Here is a 26,483-nt window from a genome sequence, read left to right as displayed (position 1 = left end):
AGTTTGCACCATAAGTTAAATTATTGCACCTAATAAATACAGCAGGTAATGACATGATTATTGTCCATTATTATTAACCACTTCTGAACGTCTTTTATTTAACAGAGAGACTTTGTGGGGGATTCTTGCAAATAAATTAGCTTCACACAGGCATCTTCTAACTGTCACAGCACTTACAGGTAACTCCAGACTGTCTTTGATCATCCTGGAGCTGATCAATGGGTGAGGCTTTGCCATTCTGGTTATTCTTCTATCCATTTTGATGGTTGTTTTCCGTTTTCTTCCACGCGTGTCTGTTTTTTTTTTGTCCATTCTAAAGCATTGGAGATCATTGTAGATGAACAGCCTATAATTTTTTGCACCTGCGTATACGTTTTCCCCTCTCCAATCAACTTTTTAATCAAACTACGCAGTTCTTCTGAACAATGTCTTGAACGTCCCATTTTTCCTCAGGCTTTCAAAGAGAAAAGCATGTTCAACAGGTGTTGGCTTCATCCTTAAATAGGGGACACCTGATTCACACCTGTTTGTTCCACAAAATTGACAAACTCACTGACTGAATGCCACACTACTATTTTGAGAGATCAAAAGGTCACATTTTGTTTCCTATTGTTATGCTCAGGGTATGTTTAGCACTGTGTTATATTTTTCTTTATTAACTCAACACATATGTAAGTAAGTCCCTTCAGCTTGTCCGTTGTTTCACTTGGGGTTGCAACCTGAAGGTTGATTTGGCACAGGTTTTACAGCGGTGTCCTTCCTGACGCAACTCCCTTTTCTACTTTTTTTTTACTAATAGCCCAATTTCATAGCCTTAAGAGTGTGCATATCATGAATGCTTGGTCTTGTTGGATTTGTGAGAATCTACTGAATCTACTGGTACCTTGTTTCCCATGTAACAATAATAAATATACTCAAAACCTGGATTAATCTTTTTAGTCACATAGCACTACTATTATTTTGAACACTACTGTACATGCAGTAAAGATTTGTACTTTTCTACAGTGGGAATAACAAGCAAACACACAGTGTGACACTGGATCACATCATCCAATAAGAAAGCGGCAGCAGAATGGTGTCTGTACGTCTGACACCCCATGGTCCTCTGAGGAAACTGCTCTCTCACCGCTAGCTGTGACTAGATGACACAATCAAGAAGCTGACAAGCTGCTGAGAAACAGCAGGAGCAGGTGGACTAAGTCTTCAGCAATAATTTCTTTTTCACACTGCAAATGATTATTTATTAACTGCTGCTTTGTTTGCCAAACACAGGCTTTTTTTTTATAGAACACCTGTAGTGCGTGCACTTGAGGACCCGTCCTGTTGTTTCTGCACTACAGACAACCTCTTCAACCATAATCTATGACTGAAATCTCTATGGAGGATCCAACAGCTCTCAGAGCAGCCATCACGGCATGGACTTCACCAAGTCTGGGGACAACTGCATGTTTCAAATCAGGCCTGGCATACGACAACCGCACAACCTTCGCATATACAGTGAGGAAAATAAGTATTTGAACACCCTGCGATTTTGCAAGTTCTCCTACTTAGAAATCATGGAGGGGTCTGGAATTTTCATCTTAGGTGCATGTCCACTGTGAGAGACAATCTAAAAAAAAACAAAAAAACATCCGGAAATCACAATGTATGATTTTTTTAATAATTTATTTGTATGTTACTGCTGCAAATAAGTATTTGAACACCTGTGAAAATCAATGTTAATATTTGGTACAGCCTTTGTTTGCAATTACAGAGGTCAAACGTTTCCTGTAGTTTTTCACCAGGTTTGCACACACTGCAGCAGGGATTTTGGTCCAGTCTTCCATACAGATCTTCTCTAGATCTTTCAGGTTTGGAGTTTCAGCTCCCTCCAAAGATTTTCTATTGAGTTCAGGTCTGGAGACTGGCCAGGCCACTCCAGAACCTTGAAATGCTTCTTACGGAGCCCCTCCTTAGCTGCACTGGTTGTGTGTTTGGGGTCATTGTCATGCTGGAAGACCCAGCCATGACCGATCTTCAATGCTCTTACTGAGGGAAGGAGGTTGTTTGCCAAAATCTCGCAATACATGACTCCATCCATCCTCCCTTCAATACGGTGCAGTCATCCTGTCCTCTTTGCAGAAAAGCATCCCCAGAGTATGATGTTTCCACCCCCATGCTTCACAGTTGGGATGGTTTTCTTGGGGTTGTTCTCATCCTCTAAACATGGTAAGTGGAGCTGATTCCAAAAAGCTCTATTCTGGTCTCATCTGACCACATGACCTTCTCCCATGCCTCCTCTGGGTCATCCAGATGGTCACTGGTCAACTTCAAACGGGCATGTACATGTGCTGGCTTGAGCAGGGGGACCTTGCTGCCCTGCAGGATTTTAAACCATGACAGCATCATGTGTTACTGTAATCTTTGTGACTGTGGTCCCAGCTCTCTTTAGGTCATTGACCAGGTCCTCCTGTGTAGTTCTGAGCTTTCTCAGAATCATCCTTACCCCACAAAGTCAGATCTTGCATGGAATCCCAGACCGAGGGAGATCGACAGTCATCTTGTGTTTCTTCCACTTTCTAATAAATAATCATAACAGTTGTTGTCTTCTACCAAGCTGCTTGCCTGTTGTCCTGTAGTCCTTCCCAGCCTTGTGCAGGTCTACAGTTCTGTCCCTGGTGTCCTTAGACAGCTCTTTGGTCTTGGCTATGGTGGACAGGTTGGAGTGTGATTGACTGAGTGTGTGAACAGGTGTCTTTTATACAGGTAAAAAGTTCAAACAGGTGCAATTAATACTGGTAAAGAGTGCAGAATAAGAGGGCTTCTTAAAGAAAAATTAACAGGTCTGTGTGAGCCAGAATTCTTGCTGGTTGGTGGGGGGTCAAATACTTATTTGCAGCAGTAACATACAAATAAATTATTAAAAAAATCATACATTGTGATTTCCGGATTTTTTTTTTAGATTATGTCTCTCACAAGTGGACATGCACCTACGATGAAAATTTCAGACCCCTCCATGATTTCTAAGTAGGAGAACTTGCAAAATCGCAGGGTGTTCAAATACTTATTTTCCTCACTGTAGCACCACCTAGTATACCTGGCAATGCTAACCTGTGCCTTTGATCTTTGTACTTACTTCTAATTCGCACCATTGCACTTCTTGCTCCCAAATATTTAGATTCGGCCACTGGAATCATCATCCTAAGTAATTTTGGAGTCAAGATACAAAGCTGTAACTGCCAAGGCACAGAGACAGCATAATACAGCAAAAACCAAACAAACAAAAAATCCTGAACTCCACCATCAAAATAGTCAGACAGATCAAGAACATCCTCCCGGATATGGGTGAATCCATGAGGAGACACAGGGCCCAGCACCAAATGGCAACACATTGTGAGCCCAAAATAGAAGACGGCAGAGAAACAGTCAAAAGGCTCAAGAATGACACCTCGGACAGTATAGACAGAGGTGAGCCCACAGAGGAATGAATGAATGAATTGCAGCAGCCTGCCACACCCACCAAGTACTGTGCAGACAAGTCCACGGGACTGATAAGCATGGCTGCCAATGGAACTGGAACCCAGTACTCACCAGTGGCAATAATTCAACTTGATCTTGTGTCATAACCACAAGATCACTCCCAAACTAGCCAAACCCACTGATGCTCTGCCACAATGCAGATCATGAAGCCAACTGAAAAGCAGCTCAAGACTGCTCAGAGGGAAAGAAATGGAATGCATCGCCATGGCAAAGTCAAGCCCAAACCAAGCATGCCTTGTGCCCGTTCAAAGCAAAGCCAAAGTCAAAATCCTTCAAGAACAACTGGAAACCAAGGTCATCCAAAACAAAACCTTGGTTCAGCAACACGAACAAAAAAAAAAAAACATGTTCGCGCCCTGTGACGGAAACAGACCAGTAGGCACCAGGCAGGCATCAACAGCAAAGGGCGCTCAAAAATGGCCATCACTTCCATGCTCAGAATAAAAGACATGATTGCTGAAGGGTCTGAAGGTGTTTGATGCACACCCACTGCACCTGCTGACAAACAGGGTAGTCATCTCTGACAGCGCCCACATTCAGGGCGAATCTGACCTATCATGGCCTAAACAGCACTTGTACGCTATCAAACATGTTCCATCAATATATTCAAATAAAACCCAAGAAAATAATGTTCCTCCCAAAATCCCACTCAGATATTTTCCAGTTTCTTTAAAAATATTCTGCTTTCTTTATTGTCTTATTACATACACGTCTGTGCAAATACACAAAGGCAGGACACTTTTAAATGTCACTGTCACATTTCAAAGAAACCACTCTGTTGTTCTCTTTGATGTCTTCAAGTAACTGAAACATGTTTAACCCTCGTCTTCCAACTCCACCCTCGTCAAAGACATGAATCACATTTTCATGTTTCTGTCCTGAATCTTGCATGAGATTTCCTTCTTCAGCGAGCACGAGCTGTGCCGTAATCTCTGACGTAAACTCCTGTGATGTGTGTGAGCGGAAAATCTGTCTTCACAACACCAAGCAAGTCATAAATACTTTTGCTCTCCCCTCCACAGAAGTCCGTTTTTTATTCTGGTGATACGAGGGGGAGGATGTGCGTGCGTGAGCACGGCCCCAAAGCTTCGGCGATATCAAACCAATCAAGTGATGCTTGCTTCTTTGAAAAGGCAGATAAAGAAAAAGCAAGAGGACGGCGGGAGGATTGGTGCTTCAAAGATGTTCGTCAGAGCTTGAGTGTTTTACCATGCAGCTGCATGTAAAGTACAGCTCCTGCAAAATACTAATGTGGAAAAATGATCTTTAATACAGAAAAGGACGGGGTGTCAGGAAAGCAGCAAATAAAAAAAAAAAACTACAGGCAAGTAGAAAATGATTTACAGTTAAAGCCAATTTAATGGCAAAAGAAAGACATACTGTGAAAGGGAGACTTGTTGAGAAGTCTCTAAATTATTTATAATCTTTCTTGAAAGTATTATGGAGAATAATAATAATAATAATAATAATCCAACAACAGAAAAGTGCTAATCATTAGTATGCTCAGATAGCTGAAATGTTCTTTCAAATACTGGTACAAGCCAGAGTTGGTAAAAAATACTCCTTAGACATTACTAATTTGAAAAAGCCCACAGGTCACTCATATTTTCCAGATTCAACTTATTCTGACAAAAATGGTTGCTATTTTGGAATACTGAATTGCCCAGAATCACACAGAGTCCGATACAAACCCTGAGGTCCACTGGGCTAATGATGGAGATGGCGTCTTGTCCGTGGACACAGACACAAGTAGTGTGACTGGGAACCCAACTGCGATTCTAATGTCAACTTACTCCATAAGCAGCCTACTTGGCAGACAGCAAGCTTGGCTTGCCTTGTGGAGTTCCAAATTTGGATTCCATAACATCAAATAGGTATGACAGGTATGACTGAATGCTTGGATCAACAATTGGGAAAGTCTGTGGATGTTTACCACTGAAAGCATGTTTCAAAAAAGGTGGCCATCTTGGAAAAATGGCTACCACTTTGAAAATGTGAGTTGCACGTGGCCATTTTCAAAACAGTAATGCCTAAGGAGTATTTTTGCCAAATTTAGTACTTGAACCAGCATTTGAAAGGTTCTCTCTTTTGCTACACTAAGAGTGGAACCGCAAATTAAAAAAAGATTAATCAAACATCCCCCTCATCATCTCAGCGATGTTATTCTGTCTCTTGCATCCACTTCTTGATGTGTCTAATAAATGGCTGTAAAAGTGATTATTTAGATGTGTTCCATTACATATAGCTCAGTGTGACAGAGTTGAACTCCCACCATGTAGACCTGGGTTCTATTCCAGGTCACCCTACTCGTGTTTGTCTTTGGACAAGACACTTCATCCGCATCACTGCAGCCCAATCAGCTGTAAATGGTCACTGAACTGCAATGGACTGGTGTCTGGTCCAGGGGGATGAGTAGACTCTGATCCACTTCACACTATGGTATCCAGGAATAAGCAACAGCACCACCTGACTTGTTTTGCTTTGAACTTGTACTTTGGGGCCTCTATTTTCAATGTAGTCCTTCTAGAGTATTTGTTTCAGATTGTTCATAAGAGAAAACTCTCTTCTTGTCAACTCAGACATCATGCAGTTATTGAGAGTTGATACATTTTTGAATCAGTTGACATTTAAGTGATATGTTGTATATTATATCATATTTCCAATTTCAGGCCTTTTCACCCAACTTTATTTACGAGTGTCATATTCATGGTGGCATGGCGGTGGCAGCGGCGCGGACAAAGAGCCAGTCCCCATGGTTCTGTGAAATGACTACAACTTTGGCTATGGCGACCATATTGACCGCTAATATAAATCTGCGACGGTGTGCCTGAGAGCAAGAAACGTGCTCCGCCGGGCGCCCCCCTGGAGGTTTACTCAAGGAAATGTGGTGCTTTAAATCTGCCAAAGTACTGCCGTTTTGGCTGTGAGAGGGGAAACAAAAGGAGAGAATTACACCTTCAGGAAAACAGCAGAGAGCGAAAGAGAGAGAGAGTTGGCAATAAGGAAGAAAGCACAAAAGAGGAAGAGACGGATCACGAAAACAGCAAAGTGATTTGTGCCCTCCAAGGATCGAGAGATTTTACATTTAAAAAAAAAAAAATCATCTGCTGAGTTCTACTTACTTCTCGATGAGGTCTAACGTCACCCCTGGCACCAACTTGGCGCTCTTCTGCATACAAAACCTAAAGGAAAAGGAGAAAGAGAGAGAAGAGCTGCTGATCAGGACTGGAAGGAAAACAAGAGGCGCTCGCAGACGAGACGGAGCGATAAAAGCGTTTGGCATCGACAGCACACATTTTACGACCTATGAGAGACAATCAACAGATAAAACACTTAAATGAAAAATGAGAGCCTCAAAGATTACAGACACTGAGCACTTTGATAAGTATATTTTGGCTGAGATACAGATGGGGGGGTGCAGCGGGAAATGCAGTCATATTTCTGAAATGTCTGGCTCGGGGTTATTGTTTACAGAGTGTGGTTAGCTCTGACAGCTCGGGCCAGCTGTAAGTCACAGCAGGTAATCATTCAGAGCCTCCACAGATGCACGCTGCGGCGCCCGAGCACACGGCAAGCCATCACCCGCTTGGAAGCAGGCAGGTGTGAGCGCATGAGTGCACACACACGAGCATCACTCAAACTTCAGATGCAGTCAAAACGTCAAAGACTACAGTGTGAAAAAGAAAAAAAACAAAAACAAAAAAACACCTCGCCAAGGACAACGCTTCACTTTTCTGTGCCTCAGCATTAACAGTCATCCATCACTGAACCGCACTCCAGCAGCGTGCAGCACAAAGCTGTTTGTTTTTAATGAGACAGGAACAAAGCAAACACGTTTCAGGTGTAGGACAGTTTCTGTGCAGGTAACAACGTCGAGGATGGAGAGCAAAAATACAGATGAGTGAGTGACAGAGTGGACATAAATCAGGGCTTCTCAAAAAGTGGTCCAGGGACCGTGGTCTGTGAGTAACCCCTTGTGGTCCATGAGTATATTGGTAAAATATCACTTTTTGAATGAATATCATATTCTAACTTAAAGTGTTTCTCAAATTGTTTTAAAAATGACTCCAAAGTCTAACCGATAGTAGCATATATGTATACGTATATGACCTGAGGCCAAAATATGGCCATCAGGTACTGTGAAGGGGTTGCTTCCGCCATTAGTCCGTCTGCGCTCAGCATAAGTCCAGTTTTACTACTGCCAGGGTCTTCAAATTCACCGAGAATATTCTTGCGACACAGACCTTGGATGAGTTCAAAGATGGCTAACCTTGATCTATTCTGAGAGGTCAAAAGGTCACATTTTGTTTTCTATTGCTATGCTCAGGGTATTTTTAGCACCGTGTTATAGTTTTCTTTATTAACCCTCTGGGGCCGACGCCGTTGTATACGACGGCTAAGACCAAGCTTACTTTTGAATGATATGAGATAGTAACTTACTTTTTGTTGCTGAAAATTTAACTCCGCTGACTTTCGAGCCCGACATCGGCCAGCTTTGTACTCCTCATAGAAGCTGTGTGATGACGTGTGCAATGTGAGTGTCCAATCGGAATTGGTTCACCGTCACATGGTTTTCCAAAATCCAATCGTAGGGCAGATTTCCCTCACGTGAAAAGCCAAAGATCATTTTCAAGAGTGATATGTTACTAGTTGGCTCGTTTGAATGGCCCCCTGGCTGCTCCAATGAGTACATACTATTAGTACTATTAGTACATACTCAGTGTGCTCTGCGCCATTACGCACAGTGATCAGTGAAAGCAGGAGCACACGGAAAGCCTCTGATGACAATCTCACATGCTCAAACACAGAGTGTGTAACTATCAGGACTGCTCCACTAGTTTGCATGTGAATGTGACTGGATAACTCTGTTGCTTTCTCTGCGTAAAGCACTGTTTACCATATCAATGGACAACAAAACGCATAGACCATTTTGTATATATTGTTCAAAATGTGCATTTGTGTTTATTGTTTGAACCTTTTTGTTGTACAGTCTTTCACACAAGACCCTCAAATTACCTTTATAAGTGTCAAAACAGTTATTATAGTTTGCTGTGTGTTTTGAATAAATGTGTGTGGAAAATTATTTTTCGCTTTATTTTTTCCTTGACTATTTCTGATTGTAAACTTTTATTACACTTATAAAACACAACAAAAACATATATATTCTGAAAGCATAGGTTGTCCTGAAAAAAGACACATAAAACTTGATTGTGGGATGCAGGGAGAGCAATAGGAACAGCAATAATAAAACATTTATGCCAGGCAAATGAACTGTCCAAAAATGCCCTCGGACCCCAGAGGGTTAACTCAACACATATGTAAGTAAGTCCCTTCAGCTTGTCCGTTGTTTCACTCGGGGTTGCAACCTGAAGGTTTATTTGGCACAGGTTTTACACCGGTGTCCTTCCTGACACAACTCCACATTACATGGAGAATGAGCAGGGGTGGAGTTGAACCAGGAACCTTTAGCACTGGAAACAAGCACAGTTAACTGCCACCATCCCTGCGCATAAGTCAACGTATACGAGTATGTAAATTTGAAAATTTTAATTTGACACTCCCGTTTTGCAATGCTGGTATGACTGCCCCTTTTACAACCGTAGTGGGAAGCAGAACTAATGTTTTTTGGGTATTTGGGGAGTGAGGTGGTCCACAAGGTTTTTTTTTTTTTTTTTTAAGTAGTCCTTGGTCTGAAATTGCTTGAGAAACACTGGTGCAGAAAATAACAACACAATGCCATCATCTTGTATGTATCCAACTCAAAAGGGCATATAACAATGGAAAATGTTCAAATCTGTTTATGCAACAGATGAATCAAAAAAACCACTTTGTTGAGCCTGTGTAATATTCCACAGGCGTGTCTGCCACCTGATGTATGTGGCACCCACCATCATGTGATCTAGTAATATAAGCAACCATAGGGCGCAACATGATACCCACTAGGGGGTGGGAAGTACATTGGTGTCATAGTCATCACCGATGTGATAGTACAGCTCGATATGGATTACACCATCCTGACAACACTGTGATAATACAGAACACACGTCAAAGCAAATTTTAACAGTCAAGGAAAAATAAACAATCTAATGAAAAATATTGCCAAATGTTCATTAATTTTGACATCAACAAACATTTTGGCACAACTCTGATCAGCACTGCTGGAGCTGTGATCAGAACCACGAATCGGGGAGGTCTGTGCGGCCACTTATCACCCGCCCCCTCCGACTCAGAAACTCGGGTTAAAATACTGTTCTTACAGGCATAACTTATTATAAAGTAATTTTCACAAAAGGACAGAGTAATCATGGAAATGGTTCAACTGAACCAGTGGACGTTTTGCACCGCCGACTCATTTATGTTATAATCTTTAATGCAATTAAAACTTTGGCTCAATAAGTTTTTCAATCAGAGCATATTTGAAAATAAAAACAATCCAGGCTGAAAATTTTGCGCGCACACGCACACACACACACACACACACACACACACACACACACACACACACACACACACACACACACACACACACACACACACACACACACACACACACACACACTATTAAAGCGGTCATACAGTAGTATAATGCAAAACTAGTAATACCATCCAGAAAGTGGAAAAAATACCATGATATTAATTTGAGGTCATATCGCCAACCACATCTCCAAATACAGGATGAAATATATGGAATGGAATGGAATCTCGTCTCGTGTGCGTTCCCAGGTCTGCTGGGTGCTACCCTATCATTTTGAGGGGGGAGCAGCACATTAGTATTGTAGATTTTCCTCGATCCGTGTAAGAGCTTTTGCAGTTTCTCTTAGTTTGGTTGTATCTTCTTCAAAGATATCCTCCGTTGTTACTTTCGGGTACTCTTGCCTATTGATTTGCTGGCATTCTTCTAGTATATGTTTTTGGGTTTCCTCCTCAGCATTGCAGAACCTACAGGATACATTGACATATTTATTCCTATAGTTGCATTTTACTGCCAGCATTCTTGTTCTTGCCATCATAATACTATGTGCTTCCATCCTGTTTAGTTTGTCCAGGTAGGGTTTCCTTTTTCCTATTTCCAACGTTTTTATGTTTTCAATGTAATGTTTTACCTTTGATTTGATCTCTCCTTGTTCTTTGTTATTCTTCATTAGCTGTTCACCTATTTTCCTTTTTATATCTCCTTTGCTTGTTTGATCCGTTATTTGCAGTTTTTCCCTAATCTTGTTGACTTCCCTTTTCCATGGTTTACTGTTGTTGTTGATGATGCTTTTCATTAGGTCTGATCCTACTGTATTTATCCTTTTTGGAAGTTGACCTCGTTTTTTTGTATTATATGGTCTATATCCCAGTATAAAAGAATCTGGATGATGCAAAAACTTTTAATCTGTACTAAAAAACTATTCATAGTAAATTCGAACCACTGCACCAAAATGTTCTGAAACCTTTGAAACATGGCTGTTTCAAACTACTGTTCCTGAGTTAGCACAAACACATCATGTGCTGTGCTGCCATGTGCTGAACAGTGGCACCTGTTGACTGGTTCAGGGATGTGCAGTCATACCAAAAATGGAAAATTCTAATTTCAAGGCTATGGCTATAGTCAGCACAGTATCAACTCTAGGGCTTGTTTTCAGTGTAAAAATACGTAAATGACAACTGGTATCTTATGTTTTCAAAAAGTGAGGATCCGCACCAATAATGAAAACAACTACAAAAGTTGCTTCATACTATATTTTGAGCAACATCTGTCTGGTTTTTGGTCTACAACTCCCACAACCTTTTACAGATTTCTACCTAACTTGGTAGAATACCAGTCAAACACACTCTCTCATTCAACTAAACGGGAAAAATTCACTTCATTTCAATTAATTTCATTTATATAGCGCCAAATCACAACAAAGCTGCCTCAAGGCGCTTCACACAAGTAAGGTCTAACCTTACCAACCCCTAGAGCAAGCACACAGGTGACAGTGGTAAGGAAAAAGTCCCTCTGATGATTTGAGGCAGAAACCTCAAGCAGACCAGACTCAAAGGGATGACCCTCTGCTTGGACCATGCTACCAACACACTTAACAATACAAATATACAGGAAATCTTGGGAGTCCATGCTGATATCCAGGACGGGAGGCTTGCAGAAGAAGACACCCACTCCCACTTCTGGATGGAGCTGCACCTCAAACAGAGAGAAAAAAAACAAAATCATGTGTCCAAAAATGTGTCCCAATGTTTGATTGGTAATGTACGTCACTGAAGTTCAACCCCAAAATTCCCCTTAAGAAATGAATTTTTGGCAAAAGGTCAAGAAATCTGATTTCCAACCAGATATGGACCAAAGAGGGCACACACTCTGCCTGGTAAGGTCTGGCAGAGGTCAACCATTTGGATGAAGTTCAAGGTCATTAGGGTCAACTGTCAGACTGCTGTACTCCAAACTGATTTCAAGGCCGTGGGTACTATTACCTATCCCATATCAGAGGTTCAGATGGATGAGTTTAGATATAGTTCTACTGATCACTTCTCTAAACTGAAAATTAGTACTGCACAAACACATGCATGTCTTACATGGAGGAGGCAACGCTGCAGAAGTGCAAACATAAAAGATGGAAGGAAGTTGACCAGTTAACAGTGAAGCATCAACTGCAGCCAAAAACTGGTCTGATAAATCCTGGCAAGGATTCATCACTGTAACCACGGAGCAGCAGCCTCAGAGCGGTTCGAACGCGAAGTGCACAGATCAAAGCACTTCTGTAATTATTATCAAATATTAGTAATTCTGTTTTTTCCCCTAATCCCCCCCCCCCCCAAAAAAATGCATCAGCCCTTGGAGCTATGTTGATTTCTAAAGGGCTAAATCGTGCCACTCAGAATAGGAATCATATGGATACACGCTCAGTGTGACATCAGCTACGGCGCTCACATTCAACGTGTCTTCCTGCTGCTGGAGAAGAATGAGATCCCATCAGTCTGCAGCGCAGCGTGACGTCTCTTTAAAACATTACTCACCGCGAACAAATGGAACAAGTTCAACAAACTCCTAGACGTCTGAATCTCAGACTGAATGTTTTGATAAGTTTAGTCTTTGGTTTGGCCAAGCAACAAACTATAAACCTCCAGATATGCACAAATATGGTAAAGAAATGCAGCAGACACGCTTCCTTGTCCACAGACACAGAGAGAAGAAAAGAAAGCAGGTGAGAGAGACCGCACGTCGAGACAGTTCAGGGTTCCAGAACGCTTTCTGGCATTTACTCAGAGCGGTATTTCAGCTATTCTGAGTTATGTCTCCTCTTTGAAATAGCTGTAAAGCAAACAAACACAAAAGTATGAATGTTAAAAGACCAAGATAAGTTCTTATTGCACAACGTTTGCTGTTCTGACCTCTGCGCTGGAAACTGTTTTAACCTCCGCTGACACCTAAAGACGACCAGAAATGAGAAATATGTCAGATACCCATAAAGTTCCACTGAAAATAAAATTCAGGCACTGAGACGGGACTAAATCTGGAGGTAGACGTGTTCTTGTGGCAGCTCATGGAAATGTGTGTGTTCCTTTGCTTTTGCAATTAAATTATATTTGTAAAGGAAAACAGGCTCATTTTTGTTTCGTCAATCAATTTTATATTTCACTTTCTCAGCTGCTGCATTTTCTTCATTTCACTTTTTGATTTGACTGAGGTCGATGTTGACGCCACCTCGGTGCCTTTGTTGGTTAGGAAAGGTTTACTGAGCTCGACTTTGCAAATGATACTGTGATCTTTGTGGAATCAATGGATACCTGAGCGAGGAATAGGAGTATCTGGGTTTGCAATTGTCTGGAATGAAGACCAGGATTCAGGCTTTGAATGACTTCCTGGACTCGGCCATCAGGAGTATATTTGTATGCAGTGACACGTATGTCTCTGGGTCCATGGACTTGGAGATCAAAAGACACATGGGAAGAGCTTCTAAAATCATGAGGTACTTGGTGATACCAAAACCTTTGCAGCAGAATGAGGGTTGAGTTTAGGATTGTGGTGCTTCGTACTGTACGGTTGGGAGACCTGAATGTCAACCAGTGACCTAAGGGAAACTCTAGACGTCTTTGGTACTGTGTCTCTTTGAAGGATCCTTTGGTACCACTGGAATGACTTTCTGCCAAGCAAACAAGGTGGGCTTGTGACCAGTCAAACCAGAAAATCCCTGTCCCTTGGCTAAGGTCCTAAATCCTAGTTTTAATTTTGTCACCTGTTTTTTTTTTTTAGTCTTAGTCTTTTGTCAAACATCCGTTTTAGTTTTAGTCACATTTAGTCATTCGTGTACCATTTTTATTTAGTCATTTTTTAGTTGACTAAAAGTCTGTGAATTTTGATCTCGTTTTAGGCAAGACATTTTAGTATTTTTGGTAAAAAAAAAAAGATTTCTCATTACCAGTTCAGTCAATATAGTGTTTCACACATCCCAAATAACAACTGCTATCATTACCTGACAAAATACACTTGTTGAATTATTGAAGGTTTGTGGTGTTTTTCCCTAATATTTAAAATCCCCAAAGCTTCCCGTCAGATACAACTAGACATTTGGTTTTCTTTTAAATCCACAGCGCTGTAAAGGTACCGATTTTTTGAAATGAAACATTTGTTGGATCTAGTTATTCCATTTTCACGTTCAGAATTGGCTGGAAATGTGTTAAAGCAAAGCAGAAGAAAATAAAACAAAAATTCAAGACTTGTAATGTTTTTATCTATTATCAGAGCCACAACTTGAGCCAATATAATTTAAATATAATGCACACTTCATATTTCATTATTTTGTTATATTTCATGCCATTTGTTATACATTAGTCATAAATACAGAGATTAAAGGAAAAAAACAAACAAATGTCTGACTGAAATTTTTTTTCAACGCCCAAATCATAAGCTGTTTACCATCTACCTTTTTATGGAAACTCTTTTGCAATCATGTCCTGGGATTTAAGGTAAAACAAGGTGGAGACAGCAAAGAAAACAGATAATTGTTCTCTCGCTGAACAAGATTATATTTCACTCACTAACCATTGCTGCTCTTTTCTAAAGCAGCATCATATTGTAGATGGACTTCAACCTAGACATTATTTAAATACTTCAGGATAAAGACATTTTAAGAGGACAGCTTTTATACAGCTTTTACACCATTTAATATAAATTTTGAGTCTCAGGCCTGTAGCCAGGATCTGAAGGGGGGGGGGGGGGGGGGGGTTGGTGATAGTGGACCTTTGTTGAGTGGTCCCCAGAAAATTCTAGGTTTTTGATGTCCAGGAATGCATTCTGGAGAGTTTTTTTTTTTTATGACTATCTGATGACATTACATTAAAAAAAGATATAACTTCACATCTCACTTTATAGTTATGGAGAAAAATTAAATTAACTAAGCTTACCTTTATACAGCTCATCAAATAAATTTAGGCCAGACCTATAGTAAATCTTAGGCCCAGAGTAATACAGATTTAAACATTTTGTGTTATGGTTAGAGGCTCGGGTGGAACCGAACCGTTTCAGGCTATGGCCCCAAACGCAGGGAGCTGGACACAGAGAAGAGTTCAAAAGGAAAATAATATTTATTATTAACAAGAAATTAGGAATGTTGTCTTGGGGTTCTGCAATATGGAGAGTGGCCCGCCTCCTAGACGTGAAATTGGGGAGCTGCAGTTTAAACGGACAAAGGGGTTAGTGACCAGGGCCAGGTGGGATGCTACTTCAGGAACCTGGAACTCAGTTTAGGCTACAAGGGGCTTCGGCGTAAAGGTCACACGTGTTCAAGGTCACAGTGCAGCAGTCAGGTAAAAACCCTCTGATCTCTGTCTGGAGCGTGGACGAGGCTTGGAGGCTGGCAAGGCAAACGGTTAAGCAAGGCAAAAGACAACAGGCATGGAAGTCTACAGTAGTATCTGGCAATTAAAGAACATAAAGTCTGGGTTTAAAAAGTCTCTCAATAATCAGTCATAATCCGAACCTGGTGTACAGTACAAGCATACAGCATACAGACAAACTGTGAAAGTCATCAAATCTGTTAAGAAGCAGGTAAGAGTGTGGCCAGAGGGGGCCACCTCTGCTCTCCAGGACTGCTCTGACACAACGGATTGGGAAATGTTCAAACACACAGCAACCTACAACAACAACACTGACATTGAGGAGCACACAGACACTGTGACCTCCTACATCACAAAGTGCATTGATGATGTGACCCACACAAAAACCATCATCACCCGGGCCAACCGGAAACCATGGCTGAGAGCCAGAGACAAAGCCTTCAGAGCCGGGGATGAATCTGGCTTGAGAACAGCGAGAGCCAACCTGTCCCATCAATCAATTTTTTTCAATTCAATTTTTTTTTTTATATAGCGCCAAATCACAACAAACAGTTGCCCCAAGGCGCTTTATATTGTAAGGCAAGGCCATACAATAATGATGTAAAACCCCAACGGTCAAAACGACCCCCTGTGAGCAAGCACTTGGCTACAGTGGGAAGGAAAAACTCCCTTTTAACAGGAAGAAACCTCCAGCAGAACCAGGCTCAGGGAGGGGCAGTCTTCAGCTGGGACTGGTTGGGGCTGAGGGAGAGAACCAGGAAAAAGATATGCTGTGGAGGGGAGCAGAGATCGATCACTAATGATTAAATGCAGAGTGGTGCATACAGAGCAAAAAGAGAAAGAAACAGTGCATCATGGGAACCCCCCAGCAGTCTACGTCTATAGCAGCATAACTAAGGGATGGTTCAGGGTCACCTGATCCAGCCCTAACTATAAGCTTTAGCAAAAAGGAAAGTTTTAAGCCTAATCTTAAAAGTAGAGAGGGTGTCTGTCTCCCTGATCTGAATTGGGAGCTGGTTCCACAGGAGAGGAGCCTGAAAGCTGAAGGCTCTGCCTCCCATTCTACTCTTACAAACCCTAGGAACTACAAGTAAGCCTGCAGTCTGAGAGCGAAGCGCTCTATTGGGGTGATATGGTACTACGAGGTCCCTAAGATAAGATGGGACCTGATTATTCAAACCTTATAAGTAAGAAGAAGAATTTTAAATTCTATTCTAGAATTAACAGGAAGCCAATGAAGAGAGGCCAATATAGGTGAGATATGCTCTCTCCTTCTAGTCCCCGTCAGTACTCTAGCTGCAGCATTTTGAATTAACTGAAGGCTTTTTAGGGAACTTTTAGGACAACCTGATAATAATGAATTACAATAGTCCAGCCTAGAGGAAATAAATGCATGAATTAGTTTTTCAGCATCACTCTGAGACAAGACCTTTCTGATTTTAGAGATATTGCGTAAATGCAAAAAAGCAGTCCTACATATTTGTTTAATATGCGCTTTGAATGACATATCCTGATCAAAAATGACTCCAAGATTTCTCACAGTATTACTAGAGGTCAGGGTAATGCCATCCAGAGTAAGGATCTGGTTAGACACCATGTTTCTAAGATTTGTGGGGCCAAGTACAATAACTTCAGTTTATCTGAGTTTAAAAGCAGGAAATTAGAGGTCATCCATGTCTTTATGTCTGTAAGACAATCCTGCAGTTTAGCTAATTGGTGTGTGTCCTCTGGCTTCATGGATAGATAAAGCTGGGTATCATCTGCGTAACAATGAAATTTAAGCAATACCGTCTAATAATACTGCCTAAGGGAAGCATATATAAAGTGAATAAAATTGGTCCTAGCACAGAACCTTGTGGAACTCCATAATTAACTTTAGTCTGTGAAGAAGATTCCCCATTTACATGAACAAATTGTAATCTATTAGACAAATATGATTCAAACCACCGCAGCGCAGTGCCTTTAATACCTATGGCATGCTGTAATCTCTGTAATAAAATTTTATGGTCAACAGTATCAAAAGCAGCACTGAGGTCTAACAGAACAAGCACAGAGATGAGTCCACTGTCCGAGGCCATAAGAAGATCATTTGTAACCTTCACTAATGCTGTTTCTGTACTATGATGAATTCTAAAACCTGACTGAAACTCTTCAAATAGACCATTCCTCTGCAGATGATCAGTTAGCTGTTTTACAACTACCCTTTCAAGAATTTTTGAGAGAAAAGGAAGGTTGGAGATTGGCCTATAATTAGCTAAGATAGCTGGGTCAAGTGATGGCTTTTTAAGTAATGGTTTAATTACTGCCACCTTAAAAGCCTGTGGTACATAGCCAACTAACAAAGATAGATTGATCATATTTAAGATCGAAGCATTAAATAATGGTAGGGCTTCCTTGAGCAGCCTGGTAGGAATGGGGTCTAATAAACATGTTGATGGTTTGGATGAAGTAACTAATGAAAATAACTCAGACAGAACAATCGGAGAGAAAGAGTCTAACCAAATACCGGCATCACTGAAAGCAGCCAAAGATAACGATACGTCTTTGGGATGGTTATGAGTAATTTTTTCTCTAATAGTTAAAATTTTGTTAGCAAAGAAAGTCATGAACTCATTACTAGTTAAAGATAATGGAATACTCAGCTCAATAGAGCTCTGACTCTTTGTCAGCCTGGCTACAGTGCTGAAAAGAAACCTGGGGTTGTTCTTATTTTCTTCAATTAGTGATGAGTAGAAAGATGTCCTAGCTTTACGGAGGGCTTTTTTATAGAGCAACAGACTCTTTTTCCAGGCTAAGTGAAGATCTTCTAAATTAGTGAGACGCCATTTCCTCTCCAACTTACGGGTTATCTGCTTTAAGCTACGAGTTTGAGAGTTATACCATGGAGTCAGACACTTCTGATTTAAAGCTCTCTTTTTCAGAGGAGCTACAGCATTCAAAGTTGTCTTCAATGAGGATGTAAAACTATTGACGAGATACTCTATCTCCCTTACAGAGTTTAGGTAGCTACTCTGCACTGTGTTGTTATATGGCATTAGAGAACATAAAGAAGGAATCATATCCTTAAATCTAGTTACAGCGCTTTCTGAAAGACTTCTAGTGTAATGAAACTTATTCCCTACTGCTGGGTAGTCCATCAGAGTAAATGTAAATGTTATTAAAAAATGATCAGACAGAAGGGAGTTTTCAGGGAATACTGTTAAGTCTTCTATTTCCATACCATAAGTCAGAACAAGATCTAAGATATGATTAAAGTGGTGGGTGGACTCATTTACTTTTTGAGCAAAGCCAATAGAGTCTAATAATAGATTAAATGCAGTGTTGAGGCTGTCATTCTCAGCATCTGTGTGGATGTTAAAATCGCCCACTATAATTATCTTATCTGAGCTAAGCACTAAGTCAGACAAAAGGTCTGAAAATTCACAGAGAAACTCACAGTAACGACCAGGTGGACGATAGATAATAACAAATAAAACTGGTTTTTGGGACTTCCAATTTGGATGGACAAGACTAAGAGACAAGCTTTCAAATGAATTAAAGCTCTGTCTGGGTTTTTGATTAATTAATAAGCTGGAATGGAAGATTGCTGCTAATCCACCGCCCCGGCCCGTGCTACGCGCATTCTGACAGTTAGTGTGACTCGGGGGTGTTGACTCATTTAAACTAACATATTCATCCTGCTGTAACCAGGTTTCTGTTAGGCAGAATAAATCAATATGTTGATCAATTATTATATCATTTACCAACAGGGACTTAGAAGAGAGAGACCTAATGTTTAATAGACCACATTTAACTGTTTTAGTCTGTGGTGCAGTTGAAGGTGCTATATTATTTTTTCTTTTTGAATTTTTATGCTTAAATAGATTTTTGCTGGTTATTGGTAGTCTGGGAGCAGGCACCGTCTCTACGGGGATGGGGTAATGAGGGGATGGCAGGGGGAGAGAAGCTGCAGAGAGGTGTGTAAGACTACAACTCTGCTTCCTGGTCCCAACCCTGGATAGTCACGGTTTGGAGGATTTAAGAAAATTAGCCAGATTTCTAGAAATGAGAGCTGCTCCATCCAAAGTGGGATGGATGCCGTCTCTCCTAACAAGACCAGGTTTTCCCCAGAAGCTTTGCCAATTATCTATGAAGCCCACCTCATTTTTTGGACACCACTCAGACAGCCAGCAATTCAAGGAGAACATGCGGCTAAACATGTCACTCCCATGGCATCAGGAAGGCAAAAAAGGACTACACACAAAAGATAACGTCCCACTTCAGAGACAGCAAGGAGGCACAGAGCCTATGGCGAGGCATTCAGGCTGTCACTGACTACAAGACAGCTACACAGAGTTGTGAGAGCAGCACCTCTCTGCTCAACAACCTGAACCACTTCTATGCACGCTGTGAAGCACTGAACACCACACAGCCACAGAAGACCCCACCCCTTCCCCACGACCAGACCCTGTTCCTCTCTGTGGCCAGCGTGAAGAAGACACTGGTGGCCATCAACACCCGCAAAGCAACAGGTCCGGACAACATCCCTGGTCGCGTGCTGAAGGACTGCGCAGAGGAGCTTAAGGTTGTCTTTACAGACATCTTTAACACTTCCCTGAAGCAATCCGTTGTTCCATTATGCTTCAAAGCTGCCACCATCATACCTGTGTCAAAAAATCAGCTCCATCCTGTTTCAATGACTACCGTCCAGTGGCACTGACACCCATCATCATGAAGTGCTTCGAACGGCTAGTCATGTCACACATCAAATCCATCCCCCCCCCCACCCTAGACCCCTCCCAGTTTGCATACAGAGCCAAGCGTTCTACAGAGGATGCAATCTGCTCAGCCCTGCACCCAGCCCTCACCCATCTGGAGAAGAAGGACTCATATGTGAGAATGCTGTTCATAGACTTCAGTTCAGCGTTCAACACCATAATACCACAACAGCTCATCTGCAAACTGGACAAACTGGGGCTCAGCACCTCCCTTTGCAGCTGGATGTTGGACGTCCTCACCCAGAGGCCACAAGCAGTCCGTGTTGGCAATAACACCTTGAGCAGCATTGTATTGAAACACAGGAGCTCCCCAAGGCTGCGTGCTCAGTCCACTGCTCTTCACATTACTGACACATGACTGCACAACAACCCACAGCACAAACCACATAGTGAAGTTTGCAGATGACACAACTCTGGTGGGGCTCATCACCAAGGGTGATGAAACTCACTACAGGGAAGAGGTCAACCTTCTGACCACATGGTGCAGAAACAACAACCTCCTGCTGAATGTCAGCAAGACCAAGGAGATTGTTGTTGACTTCCGGAAAAGTCACACCCAACACCTGCCACTGACCATCGAGGGTGCTGCTGTGGAGAGAGTGAGCAGCACCAAATTCCTGGGGGTGCACATCAGTGAGGACCTGTCCTGGACCACCAACACTGCATCACTGGCAAAGAAGGCCCAGCGGCATCTCTACTTCCTGCACAAACTCAAGTGGGCAAGTGCTCCACCAACCATCATGAGCACGCTCTACCGTGGCACCACTGAGAGCATCCTCTCCAGCTGCATCACTGTGTGAGGCGGAAGCTGCACTAACTACAACAGGAAAGCCCTGCAGCACATAGTGAATGCAGCTGGAAGGATCATTGGTGCTTCACTCCCCTCTATGCAAGACATATACACCACCCACCTCACCCGCAAAGCAACCACAATTGTGGGCGATGCAAGACATCCCGCACACAACCTGTTTAGCACTCTGCCGTCTGGGAAGAGGTACAGGAGCCTCCGGTCCCGCACCACCAGACTCACAAAGAGCTTCATCCACCAGGCTGTGAGATTATTGAACTCTCTCCCCCAGCTCCACCCAGGCTTTCAAGAAGCTAATATATATTATATATATATATATATATATATATATGATATCTGTTGCCCATGACAATGTCCTGCACTGATTCACTTTATCACCACCACACCACTTGCACAGTGTTTTAAAAATCTGCTGCTGCTACAAATACTGAATGGTTTGCACTACTGCACTTTCCACTTTTACTATTACCTCGGACACTACACTGTAAATACTAAATACTTGTCCTTATTGTCAAAATGTCTTGTCCTGTCATCACCGAGGGAAGGTGAGAAACGAAATTTCGATTCCTTGTATGTCTAGTACCTGGGAAGAATTGACAATAAAGCCGACTTTGACTTTGACAGTACAAATTAAGGCCGCCATCTAGTGGAGAACAGAATATAATACCAAAACAGAACAAAGGGTTCTATCTAGTGGAGAGAAAAAGTCATTACGCTGGTCCAGGCAGGGGAAATCCTGATAATTTTAGTTATTAAAATTATTATTGCAATTATTATTAGCAGTAGTAGTAGTAATAGAATGGAAAATGTTTGTAGTACTGCAGATTATAGTTCAAAAGAATAAAAACCAAAAAGCAAAATAACAAGTTGATGATCGTGTGTGTGAAAAATATGTCCTATATATCCACATTAGTTCTATTATTCTTTTTATGTTGGTCTCCATGGACGGATAAAGGTTTTGCAGAACCATCACAAGTCATATCACAGCAAAATACACATTTGAATGTGAATTAGTCCTGGAACCAAACATCTGATGGTCCTCCAATAATGACCTGACTAAACAAACGGTGACGAGGAGGCAAGTGAACTTACATTACCTCATCTTTAATTGTTTTGAAAGCATCTTTAATGTGACTAACATCTCAAACTAGTTCATCAACTTTGGTGAGCACCACCAACAACTGGCAAAATAAAACCCTGAAACAATAAAGACAACATGCGGACAATTAGAACCACTGAAAGCTGAAGAGAAAAAGGACTACAAACAGAGATCAAGATGGCAAAACGCTAATTGGTGCGAAGCCTGAGAAAGCGCCAGTGTGGATGGTGAGAGGAAAGAGTGGGTGTCGGCATGCTCTTATTAAAGTTTGAAGCAGAAAATGAAGTTGATTGAATGTGAGGGAACCAATATACTCCCCCCAAATTGTGTGGTATAAAGAGAGAAGGGAGCAGAGTGTCTCCTCTGGTTCCACAGAGCCAGCTGTCTTTTACAGCTCATTACTCCTTCAATCAGCCATCCTGTCCCGCGTTAACGTCTCCATCAGTTATGAGCTGGAAGGAAGGACTGCTGCATGATCCTGAATTTAATTGGAACCATCACTGGTCTGAATTATGAGATATACTGTATCGCACATGCTCAATGAAACCAGCACATCCCAGCGGCTGGAGTGAGCCAGGGAGACGGCACCTTTTACCTGACTGCGGCGGATGGAGATGTGCCGGTTGTGGGACCACAGACTGTATATAGACTAGACAAACTGTGTGAGTCACCCATAGGTTTTCTGAAAAAGCAGTTTTGATGCTTAAATGGGGCGGCTCTGGATGCTGCCATCTTGGCAGTGCTCAATGTCGACTAACTCCCAGCCAATCCATGAATGGGTAAAGACATGGAATTTGGGCAAGACCGGCGTTAACAGTTTAGTTCAAGTGTTTCATTGATTCTATTTTTGTGAATTGGGTAGCGGGTTTCATAAAAGTTGGACGAGGTGCAATAATTGAAACATATGACTACAGTACCGCCTAAGTAACTGTTGCACCAAAAATAGACCTAATGTCTCCAGCTACCTGCTAATTCATGGTAATCGGGTGCTAACATATTAAATAATTCACTATTGCCCTGAATAAAGATATTACCTTTTATTACAAATTAAACACTAAAATTTCTCTCAACAGAAATACTGTAACACTGACATCTTTGATGGTGCGTTCGAACAATTAGCTACAACCCCAATTCCAATGAAGCTGGGACGTTGCGTAAAATGTAAATAAAACAGAATACAATGATTTGCAAATCCTCTTCAACCTAAGTTCAACTGAACACACCACAAAGACAAGATATTTAATGTTCAAACTGATAAACTTTATTGTTTTTGTGCAAATATTTGGTCATTTGCCTGCAACACGTTTCAAAAAAGCTGGGACAGTGGTATGTTTACCACTGTGCTATACCGCCTTTCCTTCTAACAACACACAGTAAGCGTTTGGGAACTGAGGACACTAATTGTTGAAGCTTTGTAGGTGGAATTCTTTCCCATTCTTGCAATTGAACATTGAGAAACATTGTTCTTAAACTGTTGGACTATTTTTTTCATGCAGTTGTTCACAAACTGGTGATCCTCACCCCATCTTTGCTTGTGAACGGCTGAGACTTTTGGGGATGCTTCTTTTATACCCAATCATGACACTCACAATTAGTGTCCTCAGTTTTCAAACGCTTATTGAGTGTTGTTAGAAGGAAAGGTGATGTAACACAGTGGTAAACATACCACTGTCCCAGGTTTTTTGAAATGAATGCAGGCATCCATTTCAAAATGAGCAAATATTTGCACAAAAACAAAGTTTATCAGTTTGAACATTAAATATCTTATCTTTGTGGTGTATTCAATTGAATACAGGTTGAAGAGGATTTGAAAATCATTGTATTCTGTTTTTATTTGCATTTTACAAATCTTCCCAACTTCATTAGAATTGGGGTTGTACAAAGCAAGCCATATTATCATAGATATTTGGAATAAAAGTCTCACAAAGAATTGTCAAGTCCACAGTAGCGAGCAGCCACTGCTAGCAGGGCTTTGACTCTTAGACATAACTGTCACTCAAAGCAACCATACCCCTAATCTACTACTATAATAAACAGGTTCATTGTTGTGTCCCACAGCAGCCTGTACTCAAGGGTCTTGAAATGGAGCAATATCTCCACCTGGTGTACATTAATGCAGGTACAATAGAATTTCATCAAGTGCTCTTGTTATTCATAAATCGATGGTTAAAAATAGCCCAAATTGATAAGTTAGACAAAAATTCACCACTGTACAGTTGACATGAAGGGGAAAACAAGCTATAGACACCAAAATTTGTTTTGGTAAATAGGTTGATTTTTACAGCAGTGGCAGGCGACCCCCCTTGATACCTGTACATAGTTAGCCATTTACTGTTCTACCATTTATTATGTTGTATCAGTTTTCTCGAAGTGAACTTGTGAGCCTCACTGGCTCTGTCTATTCCAAGAAACTTGACAGCGTAGACCTTTAGCGGTTAACTGTATCCACAGATACCACTCTCTCATAAGTCTGATAAAGTTTAAGTCATTAGTGGACAGTGGGCTCTGTAAAAGATAAAGGAAGTCTAACCCAGGTCTTGTGACTGTATCTTCCTTGGACTTATATGCCCTGATGGCTGGTACTGCACATTTCCTGGACTATAAACATACAAAACTGGAATGTCATTTGTCTGTAGTTTTACCAATGATTCAACCATGATGCTTTTTCTTGTTCACTCCAAATAATTTAAATATATATACACACACACACACACACACACACACACACACACACACACACACACACACACACACACACACACACACACACACACACACACACACACACACACACACACACACACACACACACATTTGCTGTAAAGTTGGACATTTTAACATGGTCTTCTATGGGAAGTGACTCCCTTTTGGGGCCAGCCTCAAGTGGTCATTCAAGGAACTGCAGCATCTGCCACTTCCACATTGACTTTATTTGTGAGGACCAGAGCTTGTGCAGGACTCAAGGCGGTTTCATGGTGTGGTTGATGGGCACCAGAACATGCTCCCAGACATGACATGGCCTGGTAAAAGACTCAGACAGGTTAAACAAGGAGAAAAGTTTTGGAAATCCTGATTTATGACATCTAAATTGAAATCCTTGAAAGGTACAGTCTGAGATTGCTTAATAACTTCTTAATAAGAATTTGTGCTTTCAGTTTTGCATACAGTCAAGGAGCAGGGATCTTACTACATGTCAGCACGGCACATGGTCCATTTGCAGAAGAACTGTTTTGAAGTCGAATACATCAGCATACATGATGAGAACAACACAAGAACATTTAAATTTCAGCTGCTGAAGACCAAATTTCACATTGTTACATAAGCTCACAGCCAGCTGCTCACAATGCAGTGAGCTTCTGAGCTCCAGTGCAGCTGTTCTTCTTTCAAAGCAATGTTTCAAAAGATGACACCTTATGATTAATAGGCTTTTCTCAGATCATTAATAAGACGTAAGTAATGATGGAGGGAGTCCTGCCTGATCAGCATGGATGCACGCTTCATTACACTTTTCACTTCAAATTAATGTCCAGTTGTTGCATTAGTGGAGAACTGGCAGCATTATTCAAATGAATTTCCTCAACATGTTGACATGTTGTCCTGCCTGATGCACCATTGAGTGGAAACAGGAAACACACCGACATACAGTAAATTAATTACATAACGCATGTTTGGTTACATTTAACTGTTCAATTTTCATTTGTGAATCTTTGTGCCTCAGTGACCTTTGCTATCTACAGATCAAAATCCTGCATCATGCTATAATGATCATAGCACATGCATGTATGCACTCACACACCCCCCCCCCCCCCCCACACACACACACACACACCTCACCTGTAGGGAGGGTTTTGCTCATGTTAGGTAATGCAAGATGCACTATTTACCTTTTTCTCTTTTATTGTTCATTCTGTGCAACATGACTGCTGCTTGTCTGTATTAAATTCAGGCTTTATCATAAACAGCATCTTTCTAAATAACAGGACTTTCGGGGAGACTGCAGACAAAGAGCCCAACTAAAAAAGTGAGTGGTGATAATCTTAGTGACACCACACAAAACAGAGCAGCAACACAAAGAAAACACATTAAAATATGGTCAAAACGAAGACATACAATGACCATTTGGAATGGAGAAACAGTGTGTGTGTGTGTGGGGGGGATCACAGTCAAATTAGTCTAAATGAAACAAACACTATCCACCGCAGAATTTACAGCAACTTTACAGCAGAAATAAACATGTTTGCAGTGTAGAACAAAAATGGTTTTGGTCTCCATAGCTAGTTTCCCTGCTTTTGATGACTGTACGAGGGATAGATTTTTATACAAGTCATCAGTTTAAATTATATCAAGCCACATAACGATGTATAATTGAAGCATGATCAACCTGAGTGACAGCTCACAGTGAGATCACACACACTCAAGAGTGTGGGTGTGTGTGTGACCCAGGTGGTCAGCAGATAGGAGGCTGCTAGCTGACGAGTCTTGA

At 41.4% G+C, this 26,483-nt stretch overlaps 1 protein-coding gene and 1 long non-coding RNA gene across 10 annotated transcripts in view; one reads left to right on the top strand and one right to left on the bottom strand.

The window, feature by feature from the left end:
* rptor (regulatory associated protein of MTOR, complex 1) overlaps positions 1–26,483 on the bottom strand; it is a 323,941-nt gene that overhangs the window by 125,641 nt on the left and 171,817 nt on the right. For all 9 annotated transcript variants that reach the window (XM_034188053.1, XM_034188054.1, XM_034188058.1 and 6 more), the window contains one exon: positions 6,642–6,701. In XM_034188053.1, coding sequence (XP_034043944.1) covers positions 6,642–6,701 — 60 coding nt within the window. The remainder of the gene's footprint in view (positions 1–6,641; positions 6,702–26,483) is intronic.
* On the top strand, positions 15,376–21,613 carry LOC117526063. Its single transcript, XR_004565205.1, has 3 exons — positions 15,376–15,484; positions 15,542–15,547; positions 21,526–21,613. It is a non-coding gene; the product is annotated as an uncharacterized LOC117526063 (long non-coding RNA).

Source organism: Thalassophryne amazonica, chromosome 15 (assembly GCF_902500255.1).
Source record: "Thalassophryne amazonica chromosome 15, fThaAma1.1, whole genome shotgun sequence".
Lineage (NCBI taxonomy): Eukaryota > Metazoa > Chordata > Actinopteri > Batrachoidiformes > Batrachoididae > Thalassophryne > Thalassophryne amazonica.
This window is presented reverse-complemented; position numbering and strand designations above follow the sequence as displayed.